Source organism: Esox lucius, chromosome 14 (assembly GCF_011004845.1).
Source record: "Esox lucius isolate fEsoLuc1 chromosome 14, fEsoLuc1.pri, whole genome shotgun sequence".
Classification (NCBI taxonomy): Eukaryota; Metazoa; Chordata; class Actinopteri; order Esociformes; family Esocidae; genus Esox; species Esox lucius.
Window position 1 is genome coordinate 27,708,279 of NC_047582.1, and position 18,149 is coordinate 27,726,427.

At 41.2% G+C, this 18,149-nt stretch overlaps 1 protein-coding gene across 7 annotated transcripts in view; it reads left to right on the plus strand.

Moving 5' to 3' along the window:
* Positions 1-18,149, plus strand: part of garnl3 (GTPase activating Rap/RanGAP domain like 3) — a 94,372-nt gene that overhangs the window by 31,621 nt on the left and 44,602 nt on the right. For 5 of the 7 annotated variants that reach the window (XM_029125072.2, XM_029125076.2, XM_029125074.2 and 2 more), the window contains exon 2: positions 14,510-14,579. In XM_029125072.2, coding sequence (XP_028980905.1) covers positions 14,510-14,579 — 70 coding nt within the window. Of the gene's footprint in view, positions 1-7,038; positions 7,443-14,509; positions 14,580-18,149 lie in introns of those variants that run through there. The other 2 variants (XM_029125075.2, XM_029125077.2) reach the window with 2 other exon arrangements.

Genomic DNA, 18,149 nt, shown 5'->3' on the forward strand with positions numbered 1-18,149 from the left:
TGGTGGAGGTAAACTTAGTAAGAAACTTTAGTCAGTTTAACTGTATGAATTTCATTCACCAATGGCAAATTAACTATTAAAACGGCCAGTGGCAAAAGAGGATTTGTTCAGGATAGAGACAAGAGGCTATACTGACAACCAGCAAAAGTATAGCTCCGTGGTGTAGTGGTTACCTGGGCGACCCGGGTTGGAATCTCGAGATGGCAACACTTTCTATTGCGGCCGGCTGAACTACGCTTGCCTGGTTTCTTGTTTTTACTGCTCAGTCCTTTAATAGTCATCCGTTCCCCTGCACTGCTGTCCTACCTCCTGCTTACACCATTACAGAATGAATGGCCACACAGTTATAGAGCTCAGCGGCTGAAGGTAGGACTCTGAATTGTCTCAGAATGAGACAATTAATTAATACAATGTTTAATATTAATTAATATACTGTTTAATTCACCATGGTTCTATTGTATTCATGTAATACCCTTCTATCAATTCAGGCTAAAGTCAATGATTTAACATGTTATTATATTAATAAAGGGGCTCATTTGTGAATGAAGAGGTGTGGTGTCTATAAGGGACACCACACCACACCTGTTTTAACCTCCAACCAGGTTAAAACAGAGCATTCTCTACAGAGGAAGTTTCATTAACACAATAGGGAATTAATGTGAATGACAAAATCAAAACAAAAAGTTATTTAACATTTTATTACATTACAAATTAAATTACAATTTTTTTTGAAAATAGAAACATATATTTTTATTTAAACCATTTGAAAAATGAAAAATATCAGCTTTACACCAATCCTGAGTGGTTTACAAAAACAAAATACAGTGTTTATAAAACAAATAATTTGTAATAAGAAAAGCAAAACCTAACTAATAAATACCAATGAACTTAACATGAATAACAAATATCAACACAGAACCATTGTATTTCACAAACTTTTGTTTTTAAAATAAAAAGATTCTTAGCAACAGTGCCAAAGGAAAACAGTGTTGATCATCATGGCTAGACAAATGCCGATTAAATTAAACTTTTCAACTGTATCAAATCTGGTTTCTTTCTAAACAGAGTACCTAGTAAAATGAATAAATGTATTTATCACAACTGTAGAATAATATAGTAAATCTAAATTCTATTCAAATATAATAATTTGACTTTAAGCATGTATACACTGCTCACTCAAACTTGAAGGTTTTTGGCCCAGAATACCTGTCTATTCATCACTACAGGCTTGAGACATGACCGTTGTCAAGTGACAATGTTGCCACTTGCGGGCAAGCTTGGCGAGATGTGGAAAGCTTACTCCATGTGTTTTCTACCAGGCAAGTGGATCTTCCTCTTTGTCTATGGAAGGTGTTAACAGGTAGTTGTTTAATTCTGCTTCCACAGGATCCTTGTGATATTAATATCCATCTAGCAGCTCCTGAGTAGCTTCATCTCTATATTTCTCGTAGATGTAGTGCAACATCTCAGTTTTCAAGGTCTTGGTCAAGTCTGTGTCTCCCTCTTGTATTAGCAACATTGAAGTGTTTAAGAGGTGAAGAACTGGCTTCACATATGAGACACTAACATAGTCTTCTCCTGAGAGTGCATCTGTGAAGTCCAGCAGTGGGCCCTGTGACTTACAGATTCTAGGACATCCATATCTTGCCAGGTTAGAATTAGATGCTGTGTCTTCCTGTCCTCAGACAGGACCTGAGTTATTGCCTTCTGCTGCTGTAGTATCCTGCTGATCATCTTCTGTCTGGAACCCCATCTTGTTTGGCATTCTGATATGAGGGAATGTGAAGGTAGATTGAGTTTCTTCTGGGCTCTTTCAACAGCACTTCTGGCCGTCCAGCTGTGAGAGAAGAGACCCACCAGCTTCGTGCAGACGCCTGCAGCACGGTCAATGCGTCCATCCTTTTTCACTGCATTTTCTAATGGAAAAAACTAAGACAAAATAAATTACTTATTATTATACACCTTTAATACATTTACTTAAATAAATGATTTATAAAAAATAAATTGCTCAGAAAACTGTTTTGCAAATGATTACACACTTACTTATTTACAGATAAAACTTATGAATATTGTTATATTTCAGAACAGCTTGCTAAGTAATAATATGTAACATTAATAGTATAGCAATAGCAACAGTAGTAAAATAGAATTCACAATTGGGCATAATTTACCAACTGCAAGATGCGGTCTGTGGCCAAAGCACTGCAATCTGGTCCACTTGTTCAGGGCGGCAGCCTTCACCACGTTCGCGGCATTGTCTGTTGTTATTCAGACTAGACGACTCTCATCTAGGTCCCAATCAGCTAAAGCTTCTCTAATCCCTATTGTGATGTTCTCACTTGTATGATCTTTTGGGAAAAATGCAGTTTGCGAACAGCGACTTTTCATGTGGAAGTCCTCATTAATAAAGTGTACGGTCAGGCTTATGTAGGGCTCCGTTGTCCGGCTGGACCACAAGTCCGTTGTTGCTGTATAATATTCCACTTGAGACAGCTCTGTTTCAACTTGTGTCTTGCATTTCTCGTACAGCTCTGGGATGGCAACTTGAGAAAAATAGTTGCGTGATGGCATTAAATGCCGGATGTTTTTAAAACCCTCTTTGGTAACCGTGTTAATTGGTACCATGTCTCTGGCGACGTGAAATGCTATTAAATCTGTGATTTCTCTGTGCCGTTTGGAACCTTTCTCGTATGGTGTAACACTGGCAAAGGCATCCAAAATAGATTTTTGGGCATTGAGATTCTGGTGCTGCCTTAAATGATCGAACAAATTGGTCATGTTGCATCGTGTTGTGGCAACAATTGCAAGGCACTCTCGACAAAGTATCTGTTTTTGGTCAACATCATCCTGTCTGTAGCCGAAATATTTCCATATAATTGACGATTCATTTCTTTTTTGCAACCAAATTCTCCATTTCGGTCTTTTTTCCCTGTTTCTCGCTCATCATTTCGTCACGCGCAAGCAGAGCCTGCATGTCAACCACGTGCAGCAACGAACAGCAACGAACTACGTGTTTAAAATAATAATAATTATTATAAACTGTGTATCCAATAACCCATAAATCGGAGTAAATTACGTTATATCAGATAGATATAATGCTGGTTTAACATTTAAAAAAGAAATATATTGTAGACTGATATGTGTCTACCTTACTCGCACGTGTGAATATTGCGGTTGCATACATCGCGATGTCGATGCAGAAACGATATATGGTGCAGCCCTACTTTGCTTTCCATGCATACAGTGCATTACAATTGTGCACAGCAAAATATGAACTAGCTGGTTAGAAACAGTGATGCTAGCTATTCAAATAATCACCTCCATGCCCAATATCATCTCAGTAATGAAGCTAAATTTAGTTTGCCTAGCTGCTGCACTGGTACATCAAGTCAAGAATATCTCCATAAATGACCATGTTCTATTTTAAAGAAGGAAAACAATTCATTTCAATAGCATGATCAACTAATTTATTTCAATTTGGAAATAACGTTATATATTTTGCTGTGGGACCAGAGGGGCACTAAAGGGGCCAATCAGATATCAGGTGGCCCGCCTTCTAGATCCGCCATTGGGGCCAGTGTAAAATTGTTTATGTATTAATGTTAAGTTTCTGTTTATGCTACTGCTTAGTTCTTTTTTTTAAAGTCCCCCTGTGTCCTGCCTCCTGCTTATGTTACAAATATCTATTTCAATATACTATCTTTCATAGATTTTCAGTGACATGTTGCTGAAGCAATAGTATATTAGAATACTTTCCATTATTAAAGTACTTGTTTAAATATGTTTTTTATTTAAAAAGTTTTAAATTCTTTAAATGCATTTTCATTTTCAAAAGGTTTAAATTCTTATATTGAAAGGCATTTCAAGTGATTAAAACACCAGATACTAAGTTAACACAGGTCCGGTGGTAGTTGGGTTTCGCCCTACCCTTAAGCAGGAATTAGTTCTTGCGTCCCCAGTTGGTAACCCAGTCCTGATGTTGTCACCTGAGTGTCATTTCAGTAGCCATTACTCTTTATCCTTCTTTTCTTGGAGCTTGAGGGAGGCGGCTTCATGCCCCGGCATCGCAGTATAACAATTTCATGTAAGGGAGTAAGTTGGGAACGGGAAACATGCTAAACCATGTGAAAAGGCACACGTAGGAAACACCTTGTCAACTCAGAAAGTTGACAGTAACTGCTATCCTGTGCTGTTTGGGTGTTTTCCCGAAAAGGCACAGTGTCACCTTGGGGGATTTCTGTTCTTGCAAAATGGATGACCTAAAAGCTGAAACCTAAGCTTCACATTCCAACACTCTTAGAAGTATGTGTGTGATCCTAAGGCTTTTTTTTATACATATTTATTTGTGCTTTTTTTGGACGGAAAAGAAAGGACAGATAGAGGTGAGAGTTTTTCCTGAAAGAGAAGTGGGCTGGATTTGAACACATGCTATAGCAGTGTACACTGGAGACTGCTGGAAAAGCCTTGGACCACTCCAAACCAAACTAATTACTTTTAATAATTAAAATGTCTACTGTAATTGTAATGTTGAGGTATGTTCTCTTAATCTCTCTCATTGTGTTCATCGCTATCTCATAGTCATCTGTATTTCTCTCAAGGTCTTCAACTCAGTCTCTCATGGTCTTCATGTCTCCGTCAGTCCCTCCCTTCATTCATTCTCCATTTCTCCCATATGTCTACTGCTCTTTCACTGTCTTTTTTCCATTTCTTTTTCAGTCACTCATTCCATGTTTGAACTCTATTGTTCTCTCTCTTTCTTACCCCACATATGTCCCTCCCTCTCTATCTGACCTGCTGTATAATTCAGTGGTGTGTATTTGTGCCTTGTCTGTGAGAGTGTCTCTGGGAGTGGCTGTTGTTGCCGGTCAGGCTGTCTGTCTGTCAGGCTGTCTGTCTGTCAGTATCCACTGAGGTGTGTGAGGAAGTTGAGTACTGGAAGGCTACAGTCTGTCTTCTGCCTCTTCTCTGCCTCCAGCCCCAACCCCAGCAGACAAGGTTAAACAGACAGAGAGTTAATCAAGCCAAAGACATGGAAAGAGAGACTAAGATTAGAGGGAGAGAGAAATAATAAAGAAAGGTAGTGTCTTGCCCTCCGCATCCACCTCCTTATAGTCCGTGCCAGGCTTTCTCTCTCTCCTGTCTGTCCGTGTGTGTGTGTGGGGCTTTCCCCCACTGCCCCTCAAGTCTCCACACCTGCTATTCATTCCCTCAGCAGCTTGCCTTCAAATACCCCCGGTTTACGTCCGTCCGGGCGCTGGATCGTTGTTATTCACTACTACGTAGTAACGTTCACAGTTACCCATTGTAGCCTCCAAACACTTCCACCTGCCCGCCTGCCAGGCACCTGCTATGCCTACCCGCTGTCCTGTCTGCCTCGCCCTACCTACCTGCCCAGCCGCTCACCCCTGCGGCCTGGCCTCGGTCCTTCCATTCCAGCCACCGTTAAAATACCCTTTTCGTTTCCCTGATTGTGTCAGGTGTCGGGCGCCTGGGCCCACCCGCGGCTCCGCCCGTCATAGGTAGAAGTAGAGTGAAGAGAAGTGGAGGTAAGAGAGGCAGAGGTAGAGAAAGTGTTGGAGGCAGGGAGAGGTGGAGGCAGAGAGGGGTGAAGGTAGAGAGAGGTGTAGGTACAGAGAGTTGGAGGCAGACAGTGTTGGAGGCAGACAGAGTTGGAGGTAGACAGAGTTGGAGGTAAACAGAGTTGGATGCAGACAGGGTTGTAGAAAGGCAGGGTTGGAGGCAGAGAGAGTTTGAGGCAGAACAGCTGGGCATAGGAGGAAGAGTTTGGGGGGTAGTCTCAGAGAGAGTTGCTCTGATGTTTTGACCTCATCATCACGCAGACCTCGTTCCTGGGTGTGATTATGGGTAGGCCCAGGGGAGCAGGAGGGATGACTGATTGTGGGAGATCAGAAAGGCCAAAGGCACTACACAAACACACGCATACACATGCACACCATCATTAGCAGCTTTTTTGTATGAGTGGCCAGGGGTGTGGTCTGAATATGGAATACTGAGTTAGGAACATCCTTGAGAGACGTAACTAAATGCCAGGCTTAGACAAACTGCTGTAGGTTTCCATCCAATTGGCCACAGATTTTCATGTGAATATTAAAACAATCTGCATAACAAAATATGTGCTTCTTTCCACCAGTGGTGTTTTTCCATGGAATTAGGAATCACAGCACTAGAGTGGACATGAACCTGATGGGATCAACAGTTTTAGCCATGGAAATGGTCAACGATAGTTTGCCAGTGCTGTGATTAATTACTTTCAATAATGTCTCTGCACTGTGTGTTTGTTGGCTGGATGGGAGGAATAATTCCATTAATTGTTCCAACTGTAAGTGCCAATAAGCCAGCATTCTATTCATTGCAGTCAACCCACAGCCATACAGTTTTAAATGCAGCAAGTACAGATGCGCAAAACATATCATGGCACCCGCTTTTTTACACTTTCACTTTTCTTCTAAATTTTTGGTGTGTTTACTTACATTTTACAGGATATTTAAACAGAACATCGGTATAAACCTCTGTAAATTAATATAGATTTGTTCGTCACAAAATAACGTACATTTTACAAGAACTACGCTTCCTTTGGGCTTATAAAGGTCAGAGAAAATGCACTATGTATGGAATATGGGTTATGAAACAAAAGCAAGACCTTGGTGGGAGGGTTCTGGATATAATAACCGCAGTGGCAGATGGGCAGCTTTTTAGCGTATTGCACAGACGGACGGCATTAGAAAATAAAACATCAATAATACAAACGGACATGTTTACGTTTGCTGTTTTACGTTAGTAATTTTTTTTTTTACAGACAACTTTCTGCCACTTAAACACTCAACATTTAGAATGTTCAATAACGTGGGATATTCTCTAACACTCAGATAATCCATGAGGGACAGTTACTAGAAGGTGCTACACAGTTCTGGGAAATATAGAGGCAATGTGTTATGTGTGAGTGGGAGTGCGTGCACGTGTGTGAGCTTGCGTGCGTGCGTGCGACGCTGTGGTGGAGGCTACTACTGTCACCTGTCATATGAGGAGGTTGCACGGATGCGTTCTGTGCTAGAGGAGAGCGCGTGCTGTAATTGTGAGCATAGAGAGAGAGAGAGAAGGGGGGGAGTGTATGGTAGAGAGAGAGAGGTAGAGAAAGAGAGAGATGGTTTTGGTAGGAAAGCCTTCTGCCACATGCTGCAAGGACAAGCCCCTCTCATCAGCATCCACAGTGCGCACAAGGGAGAACCGTTGAATTAAAAGCAGTGAGGAAAATAGTCAATCTACAAATAAGCGGTTGGGAATCAGTATGCGTCCGTAAAAAGAAGAAAGGGGAAAAAAAGCTCTCTGAGTGCTGGACTGATATCGCATGGGGTCATGAACAGTGTGGACCCAGCTTCTTCCAAACTGTTGACTTTCAACCAACGGTAAATGAACACATTTCGGTCCGTTAACTACGTTTTTGGGTGTAGCCTACTATACTTTGGTCATTTGAATATGTCTGTGTGTTTGTTATCTGTTGAATGTAGGTCTTTCGCTCTACGGCGCGATCTCAGCGTTGCTACTGTCAAAGCAGCATTTTTGTATGAACTGAACAGGAAAATAAACTTCTGTCCGTAATTTCCATATAAGCAGCAGAAATAAAATAATCGACCTTTAACTATATAGTTATAGAACAAAATGCAATTACAGTGTTAATGATAAACTATCCCACATATCCTCGAACATTTGAATGTTTCATTTTTGCGCATGTGTATGCTCTTCAAATGTTGTTTATTAATGTTGCAACGCTGCCTACCTGTGAACCATTCTCAGTTGCATAATGTTTTCAACAGTATTTTAACATTTTAATCCACAAGTCGCGACAAGCATGAAGTGGCTGAAGCGATCACCTAAATGCTTGTGTTATTAGGAGCTTTGGTGCGCAGCCCTGCCTGCCAAACGACTCTCTTTCGCGGAATAGTTGAACGACGTCAATATTATGAAATTGCAGCGGAATTAGTTCGGCTCGGCAAATTGTGTAGCTTGCGATGATCATTGAATTCTTTGCTGGCCTGGGGTGGTAGACTATAGACAATGTCCACGAACAAACACGGAAAAAACATAAATTATTCATAATGCTTTCTAGTTCACGGTAGAATGGAATTGAATGCACCAGGCAGGAAAGCTCTGTTGCGAGCGTGACAACATAAGAATAAAATTAGTGTGCCCGCGCTGAGAAAACATGAATACTCGTCTGATGATATTTTCTCCAAATACATATTAAACTGGCTTGTGTACTAGACTCTGTATGTTTTACACATCCAGATTAACCAGGTCTAAAAGATACATTACTGCAGCAAAAGAGGAGTCCCCCTATCTGGCTGTATTTCTCCTCTAGTAAAGAATTCGGTGAAAAATGCAGTTTCCTCTGCTGTGACCCAGTCAGCTTCATCAAAGAATCTCCTGCCAGCCTCAACAGTCTAGGCATGAATTGGCGTGTGTGCTGGTATTATATTTTGAAGTGGTGATATGTACACTACCATTCAGAAGTTTGGGGTTCGGGTTAGAAATGTCCTTGTTTTCCATGAAAACATACATGAAACAAAATTAATAGTTAATATAGTAATTGACAAGGTCAGAAATAATGATTTTTAATTATAATATAATAATAACTGTGTCCTTCAAACTTGGCTTTCGTCAAAGAATCCTCCATTTGCAGTAATTACAGCCTTGCAGACCTTTGGCATTCTAGTTGTCAATTTGTTGGGGTAATCTAAAGAGATTTCACCCCATGCTTCCTGAAGTGCCTCCCACAAGTTGGATTGGCTTGATGGACACTTCTTACGTACTATACAGTCAAGCTGCTCCCACAACAATCAAAAGGGTAGAGATCCGACTGTGACCGTGCTGGCGACTCCATTATAGATAGAATACCAACTGACTGGTTCTTCCCTATATAGTTGCAGTCTGGAGCTGTGCTTTGGGACATTGTCCTGTTGTAGGAGGAAATCGGCTCCAGTTACGCACCGTCCACAGGGTAGGGCATGTCATTGCAAAATGGAGTGATAGCCTTTCTTTCTCCAAGACTCCTTTTATCCTGTACAAATCTCCCTCCTTTCCACCAACAAAGCACCCCCAGACCATCACATTGCCTCCTCCATGCTTGACAGATGGCATAAAGTACTCCTCCAGCATCTATTTATTTGGTCTACATCTGCGTCTTCGTGATCTGAAACACCTCAACCTTAGATTTCTCTGTCCATAACATTTTCTTCTTAATCTTCTTCTGTCCAGTGTCTGTCTTTTGCACATCTTAATCTTTTCTTTTTATTGGCCAGTCTGAGATATGGCTTTCTCTTTGCAACCCTGCCTAGAAGGCCAGCATCCCAGAGTCACCTCTTCACTGTTGACATTTACACTGGTGTTTTGCAAGTACTATTTAATGAAGCTGCCAGTTGAGGACTTGTGAGGAGCCTCCCAGTCCTCTTTCTATTCTGGTTAGAGACAGTTTGCCCTGTCCCATGAAGGGAGTAGTACACTGCGTTGTACGAGATCTTAAGTTTCTTGGCAATTTCTCACATTGGAATAGCCTTCATTTCTCAGAACAAGAATAGACTGAAAAGTTTTACAAGAAAGTTCTTTGTTTCTAGCCATTTTAAGCCACTTCTCAAACCCACAATTGCTGAGGCTCCAGATACACATCTAGTCTAAAGTAGGGCAGTTTTATTGCTTTTTTAATCAGCACAGCAGTTTTCAGCTGGGTAAACATTATTGCAAAAGGGTTTTCTAATGATCAATTGGCATTCTGAAATGATAAATTTAGATTAGCAAACACAACGTGCCTTCAGAACACAGGAGTGACAGTTACTGATAATGGGCCTCTGTACGCCTATGTAGGTACTCCTTTAAAATCTGTTGTTTCCAGCAATGTTGCTTTTCTTTCAAAAACAAGGAAGTTTCTAAGTGACCACCAACTTTTGAATGTTAATATGATGGTCAAAATCTACAGTTTTTTGTTGATTCACCTGTCTAGTTGTTTGTCCTTGATCTTCAAAGGTGCAATTCATCACATGATCCCCCTGTTAAAATGAGAGACACTTATTGTCATAGTGGGAAAGACATTTTCATCTGGAAAGACATTTCAGATAGATGATCATCTGATCAGAGTACACTTTCTATTCCTTCCTTGTTAGGCAGTCTAGATAACCTTTGAACTCTCACTCTGAGGTCCCATACCTATGGGTGTGTGTGACCAGGCTGTGGATGGTCTCCATGACTGCAACATCAGAATTCCAGTTCTGGGATGTTCTTCATTATTGTAATAGGTTCATCAACAGAAATAGACTACTTTAGACTACTAGTATATTCATTTTACTATTTGTTGTGTCATTTTAGGGCCTGTTTTATGGGATTCTGATCTGCCAAAAGTAACATGTAGCTAATTATTGGTACAACCCATAAATAACAACCATAAAATTGCTGACTGTGTCCCAAGTAAAGATGTAACTACTGACGATCACAAAAACACACAAACTGATTCATGTACACTCACACACAACTCATACCTGTATCCTCCATAGTATACCCTTTAATTCAGTACTAGCTATTTACAGAATCGCCAGAGATGAAGGAATAGAGGGAACAAGGGATAGAAAGACAGAGGGAAGGAGCGATTAACTTAACAAGAAAAGACTGCAATTTCATTTTGAGGGGCAATAGGGCAGACTTCATTTTTTTATCACACACCCATGCTCTGTCCTTTCCACCATCCCTCTTTTCTGAGAGGAGAGGTGAAGGACAAGAATGAGTGGACAAAGGGAGAAGAAAGAGAAATAAGACAGCTAATTTGATTAGTTACTTACAGAGGGACTTAGAGGCTCTTTTCTTTGGTGGAGGACCCCGGCCTTTTCTATAAAACAAGAATCCGAAAAGGGGAGTGAAAGAGAGAGCAAAAAAGATGTTAGAGACAAGACAGGGTGGAGAGAGAGGGTGAAAGAGATCGACTGATATGAGAAAGAGAGGGGAAGAGAGAGAGAGAGGGAGAGAGAGGGAGAGAACACATTTACTGAATTCATTTTTTCCCATAAGCTTGGTCACTCATCATCATCGCCTCACCCCTACTCTAAATGAATCTCCACCATCCATCCGTTGGGGGGGGTAGAGAGGGAGAGGGAGACAGACAAGGGAACGGGTGAGAGAAAGAGAAGTGGGAGAGATGGGGGAGGGAATCAGAAGGGGGTGGCACTGGCGTATCAATCCAGGCATACTCATAACATCACATTATCTTCATATCTGACGATCAACTCATCTACCATGTTGGATCACCATTGTTCCACCATCCGGTCATATCCCCTCCACACACACACACACACACACACACACACACACATAACATTTACTCAATTATCATTACCACACACACAAACACACACAGAATAATGCAGACAATAGGCTGGCCTGCCCAGGGTGTCAACACAGCAATCAGACCTTTCAGTGAGGAGCAGCAGGGAACTGAAATGATAGGCCACACATGAGAGACCAAGACCGTTTTTACTCTAAATTTTATTTTAGGATTGTTTTATTTAGATGAAGGTGAATTGTTTTGTAGTTTAAACATGGTAATTGTCAGTTGTCACACACGTCACCTTGCGTTTTCCAACAGATACTCCCCATGGCTACAGAGGTCTAAAGATGAGGTCTTGTTTAGTGCGTATTGTATTGGAACGAGCGTTGACATAGGAATTCAGGTTCCGTGGGTTCTTTCCAGCTCCATAAACAGAATCAGACTATCATTTAATTGTTGAAACTAAAAACATCCAACACTTGCACTGAAACAATTGTACTATCACCAGTAACAGCACTATCACCAGTAACAGCACTATCACCAGTAACAGCACTATCACCAGTAACAGCACTATAACCAGTAACAGCACTATCACCAGTAACAGCACTATCACCAGTAACAGCACTATCACCAGTAACAGCACTATCACCAGTAACAGCACTATCACCAGTAACAGCACTATCACCAGTAACAACACTATCACCAGTAACAGCACTATCACCAGTAACAGCACTATCACCAGTAACAGCACTATCACCAGTAACAGCACTTTGACAGAGTGCCATATACGTTTTCCCAGATAAATGATATTATCAGTGAATTTATATGCCTTTCAGGTCAGTGGTCTAGCCAAAGCGCAGCTAACCCTTCTCTTAAAAAAACAAACATGCAATTGAAATATTGTGTAGGAATTCAACCAGAATTGCAGTGTGCTTGAATCTGCATAATGTACAGTATAGACTAACAAAGAAGTACAGGGAGTAGTAAAACTGCAGAGAATTATACCTGATGTCCCCATGGCGTGATCAATCAGTAACATAGGGAATGCTTTTAGCTTTGTGGATATATGTTCAAATGTAAAACATTTAAGAATCACTGGCTTAGTGAACCTGCTGAAGAGAAATATGGCAGACTTGTATTCCTTGAATTAATGCTTGTATTAAAATTTTCCCAGAACATTTTCTCAATTTATTTTTGGACTAATAACAATTTTCTTTTGTTCAGTACCACTATGATCTGGGAGCTAGATGCCCATTTATCCCTGTCTCGTTGCTGCGCCATGCGCGTTCAGCTTTTCGCATGTTGTAGAAAATTGTCATCTTTGAATGTTCGGGTCCTTCGCTATTTTCCCCGGTTTCTGCTAACTTTCAATGGTTTTTTAAGGCCAAACTAATTGATAATGGCATTCGTTGACAACTATTTTTAATTATGGAGACTATTAAAGTTAGCGATTAGTTCTTGATGTTAATTCTTAATCTTTAGTCACTCACGCATTAGCTTTAGGTCTTTATTTGCATACATATTTGCTTTGCTGCTTTGTTCTTATCCTCAATGTGTGTATTTTTCTATTTCCTTCTGAAGTATAGTGTTAGGTATAACCACGGGATTGAATCTCTGTTGAATGTCTTCTTCATTCTGGACCTCATTATTCTAGCTCTGCCCGTATGGGTTTAAAGCTTTGTAGATTGCTAACACATGCAGTGCTTCTAAATGTGGAACTCGATGTGAAAAAGAATGTGATTCAGAGACAATGGTTTGTGTAAGCATCTTCTTAGAGGTCAGGTTTGATTTTTTTTAGATTTTTTTATAGTAGGTTTGGGGTTGAGGTGGAGAGGTGCCTTTATGTGGTTCTGTAGTTTCTTCATGTTGGATTATTGGTTAACTGTGGTTTCATGGTTTGTGGTTAGACAGGCTTGGCTGGGCCAGAGATGTGAAGGAGATTGCCCATGTTGAGGTTCTCAGTCTGTTTGGCAAAATTATTTTCATATTGACAGATTTTCCTGTCAAACTTCCCTGCAGTAAGGTATTTTGCTTTGTGATTATCACGTCCCTTATAATTTAGTGTTAAATGGCAACCACCAAATGTATTTAACAGACTTTGGTACTGTACATGCTGTCAAAAGGCAACATTTTCCATTGGGGATAGAGTAACTACAATCGAATTCCTTGAAGGCTCGAAGAAAATGGTGTTGGCCTCTCAACCGTTTTATGAACTCCAAGTGAAAGAACATTCTCTGTCTTTCTATTTAGCTGCGGTTGATCTGTTCCACTTGAATGTTGAGGACACTTTTTTTTTTCAAATGCACATCCAAGACTTTTGATGCCTTACATAACCTGACCAATCATATGTTTCAATATGTCTTGGTTCGCGATACTGTGGAAGGACAGTTTTTGTTTCTCAGGGAACGGCTGTCCTGGCATAGCAGGTATCAGCCAACGGCTATCAGAATAGATTCCTGTACTGTGTTGTAAGGTTATCCTGTCATTTATATAACTGCAGTGAGTAAAAATAATGTTAGTTAAATTAAAGTACAGCCCAGATAGAGCAACTTGAAAAGCATTAGTTCTTTTTAAAAAGTACATGTTACAAAAAGTAAATACAGTTAAAAATGTGTTTGTACCCACCCTGCCTGTGTGATTGTGTCGTGTGGTTGTTTAGTTTTGCGGTTGTGTTTTGTGGTTGTGTTTTGTGGTTGTGTTTTGCGGTTGAGTGAGGGAGCAGAAAGCAGTGAGTAGTCTGCTTCCCCGGGCAGAATCCATCTATCACTGTGGACCTAATTCAATCAGGGATCTCATCTCAATCAGGACTGTGGTCGGACACTGTTGGCTAGCTCACTCTGGCAGAGAGAAAGAGATGAAGGGAGAGAGAGAAAAGGAGGGAGAGTGACAGAGCAACAGCAACGTAAATAATGATCGATGGAAGTAGACCATGTAACAAAGACACCTGGGAGAGAGAGGGCTGCAAACAACGTGAGAGCAAAAGAAAGTCAAAGGTAAAAAAGTAGAAAAAAATGGAAGGAAAATGAGAGTTAAAGCCAGGCAGCCACCTGTAGATGTGAGTGAGCCAGTGTCCTGACGGAGAAGAATGAGGAAAGGGAGGGGAGAGAGGAGCAAGAGAGGGGAGAGAGTGGAGAGAGGGAGCGGAGAGAGAGGGGATAGACTGACCACTGTGCGTCTGTGTTACAGCTCTGCCTCTGAGGACTTGGGTTGCAGGCGTGGAGACTTCAGCCGAAAGCACTACGGCTCCGTTGAGCTGGTGAGTAATGTGCTTCCCTCCAGTTCCCCTTCCTTTCTTCTCGCTCTGGGTCCACCCCCTCCTCTGTTTTTCCCTTCTGCATCTCCCCCCATCTTCTACTCATCTTTGCCCCCTCCCCCCCTCCCCCCCTCTCTGTCACCCTCTCCCGTCGCGGGGAGAGGTGAGTCACGACAGCCGGGCGTGGTCTGTTGGTCACATCAATAGGGCGGTCAGTTACAGAGACACAGATAAAGGCCTAACCGTCCTCAGGGCCATGTGTTATGACTTCACCGTCTACTGTGTCCTGTAACTGTCAGGCCTGAGACTAACATGGCACCATGGATCTTGTTATACAGTGTCTGTTTAATGCAGAGCCTCTCATGGAAAGCACTCGCCTGAGATTATTGTGTTTGACAACAAAAATAAAAGAATAAGTGTTAAAAAAGAGCTGGATTCTCGGGCCCTTAAAACCAGGGAACAAGCGCGTAATCTTGGTGTTCTGATAGACTCAGACCTTACACTTAACAGTCATATCAAAGCAGTCACAAAAACAGCATTCTATCATCTAAAAAATATAGCCAGAATCAAAGCCTGGTGTCCCAAAAAGACCAAGAGATGCTAATCCATGCTTATATTTCTAGTAGGGTTTACTACTGTAATGGCCTCTTAACTGGACTCCCAAAAAAGACAGTAAAACAACTGCAGCTCATTCAGAATGCTGCTGCTAGAATGGTAACCAGGAACAAGAGAACAGAGCACATCACTCCGGTTCTTAAATTTTTGCATTGGCTTCCAGTCCGTTACAGAATAGATTTCAAAGTGGTGCTTTTAGTTTATAAATCTCTGAATGGTTTAGGCCCCGAATACATTTCTGATATGTTTGAAGAATATAAACCAAGCAGGGCTCTTAGATCCATGAACACAAGTCAGCTAGTAGAGCCCAGAGTCCAAACTAAACATGGAGAAGCTGTGTTTAGCACTTATGCTGTAAACAACTGGATCTTAGACGTGCCCCAAACGTATACATTTTTAAATCCATGTTAAAAACACTTCTCTTTTCACGTGCCTATGACTGAGCACTTAAACTTAACCACACTGTTTAGCCATATAGGTTCCTATGTTTTTATCCCATTTTGAATCTTTATATGTTTTCTTATTTTTTCTTATTATGAGGTTTTAATTTGTTTTGATGTTTTCATTTGAGTTTTTGTTTTTATGTTATTGTACTTTAATATATTTTTCTTTGTAAAGTACATTGAATTGCTTCAATGTATGAATTGTGCTATATAAACACCCTTGCTTGCTTGCCTACTCAAGCCAATGGGGTGAATTTGGGGAGTATTTGCTTTAATCAGAAATGATCAAATCCCGCATTATTTTTCTGTTAAAAACTAATTTTGTTTACTTTCAATACCGACTGTCAAATTTGTCATGTTGCTATGGTGTCGTAGTCAGCCATTCTATAAGCCGGTCTCTTGGTTGTGCTTTCATCAGGTTCAGTCAGTGGTTGTAGCTGCTGTAAATGTTGTAACAGTGCAGCAGGGGATATAATGTTCTAATACTAAATTATGAAAATGAGCCATTGGCACTGCGTGTGTCCCTGTGGGCATTTATATATATATATTATGCGTGTGCATGGCCTGTCTTTATGTCCTGATAACCCTGAGGGGGAGCAGGAAGTGGCCAGGGTCGTGTTCTTGACTGCGACTTCCTCCCAGGGACACAGTGGTGGTTTGTCTTGTGGGGATTAAGCGCTAACGTCATGGTAACGCCATGCCGCGACACGTCAGATTAACCCTGAAGGAGAAACCACACATTGCCTATCAGCAGCAACAGGCTGACACAGGACACAATAGGGATTCTGTGTGTGTGTGTGTGTGTGTGTGTGTGTCGGTGTGCCCGTCTGTCCGTGGGCAAGAGTGTGTGTTGGCTTGTGTGTGTGTGCGTGTGCAGTCTCTAAACACTGCATTGAGAGAACAACATGGTAAAAGACTGATGCTGTTCATCCATGAATTGAACCACCTGAATATTCAGAGTAGAGATGTTACCCCTTAGAACTGTCACAGCTTCCTGCGTACTACTGAACTGTATTGTCACATTCAGTGTGCGTCTTTTAGGTTTTACCTTTCCAGGAGTCCCGTGAACAGAAGAACATCTTCAGTCTATCTCCTCCATTCAGCTGCCGCTGTCCGTTCTTCTGAGGATGGGAGTCTGTCCTTGACACTGTCTGTTCTTCTGAGGATGGGAGTCTGTCCTTGACACTGTCCATTCTTCTTCTGAGGATGGGAGTCTGTCCTTTTTACTGTCCATTCTTCTTCTGAGGATGGGAGTCTGTCCTTGACACTGTCTGAGGATGGGAGTCTGTCCTTGACACTGTCTGTTCTTCTGAGGATGGGAGTCTGTCCTTGACACTGTCTGTTCTTCTGAGGATGGGAGTCTGTCCTTGACACTGTCTGTTCTTCTGAGGATGGGAGTCTGTCCTTTCCACTGTCTGTTCTTCCACCATGGTGATTTAAGCCTGGAGTTGACCTGAATGTATGTGTAAAAAGCACCAATTGATAGAAATTCAATTTCACTGGTCGATAGAATTGAATTAGTAGGTCCATCTGCGATGCATCTGTTGACCTAGGCCCTCCTTCTAAAGACTTGAATACCAGCCCACCCCCATGAGACCTGACATTTGAATTTTAGGAACAACTTATTTAGTCCCGAATGCCACCCTGTTGTCTATGAAGTACACTGCATTTGTCCAAACCCTGCCCACATAGACACCATCTTAAGACTGGTGAGGTAAATGCCCTCTACTCAGAGGAAGGGTAATTCCCAAAGTCTAATTTTAGAGAGGTCGAATCTCTGGATGGTCAACCCTAATGGCAAACCCAAAAACGTTGAGTCATTGTTCGTTTTATTGTTGGTGTCATCCGTGGATGGATATTTTCGGGTTTGCCCGAATTGTTAGCAGAGCTTGATGTGCTGAAGTCGCTTCTTATCACACACAGACGCTGGGGAGAGAGGAGGTGGCATGGCATCATCCCAGTAGCTAAAACAGGCACACACACACACAATTCTTTCCCACTCAATAAACTTGTGAAATGGGACTTGAAGACCATGGGCCTAAGCCAGTTTCACTGCACTGCTTTAAATGGGCTGTTGTTGGGAATAAACTGCATTGAGTTTGATACTGCATTAATCAAATGTGTAATTAATCTTCATATAGAGATTTTTGACAATTGCTCTCTTATATGAATTTACATGCACAAGCATTACCAAAATATTGCTGCAAAAGTAAAACATAGAAATAGCTAACTTCTTTATAAAAAATATATATTTGGAACAGCTAGAAGTTCATATGAACCATATCTAATATAATGTAAGTATCTTCCCATTTATGTTTAAGTTTATCTTCATTAGGCATTCTTAAGTGCAGAAATAAATAACTTCCTGTTTTACTGGGGTATAAATATGAGGCAACACAAATGCTTAGTCATCCATCAACATGGGAGAAGATCAGAAAACACCTGATCTTCATGAATTAGGCAATTTCTGTTAGTTGTTGTATGGTATTAATTAGATGTTTATTCCGACTGATCT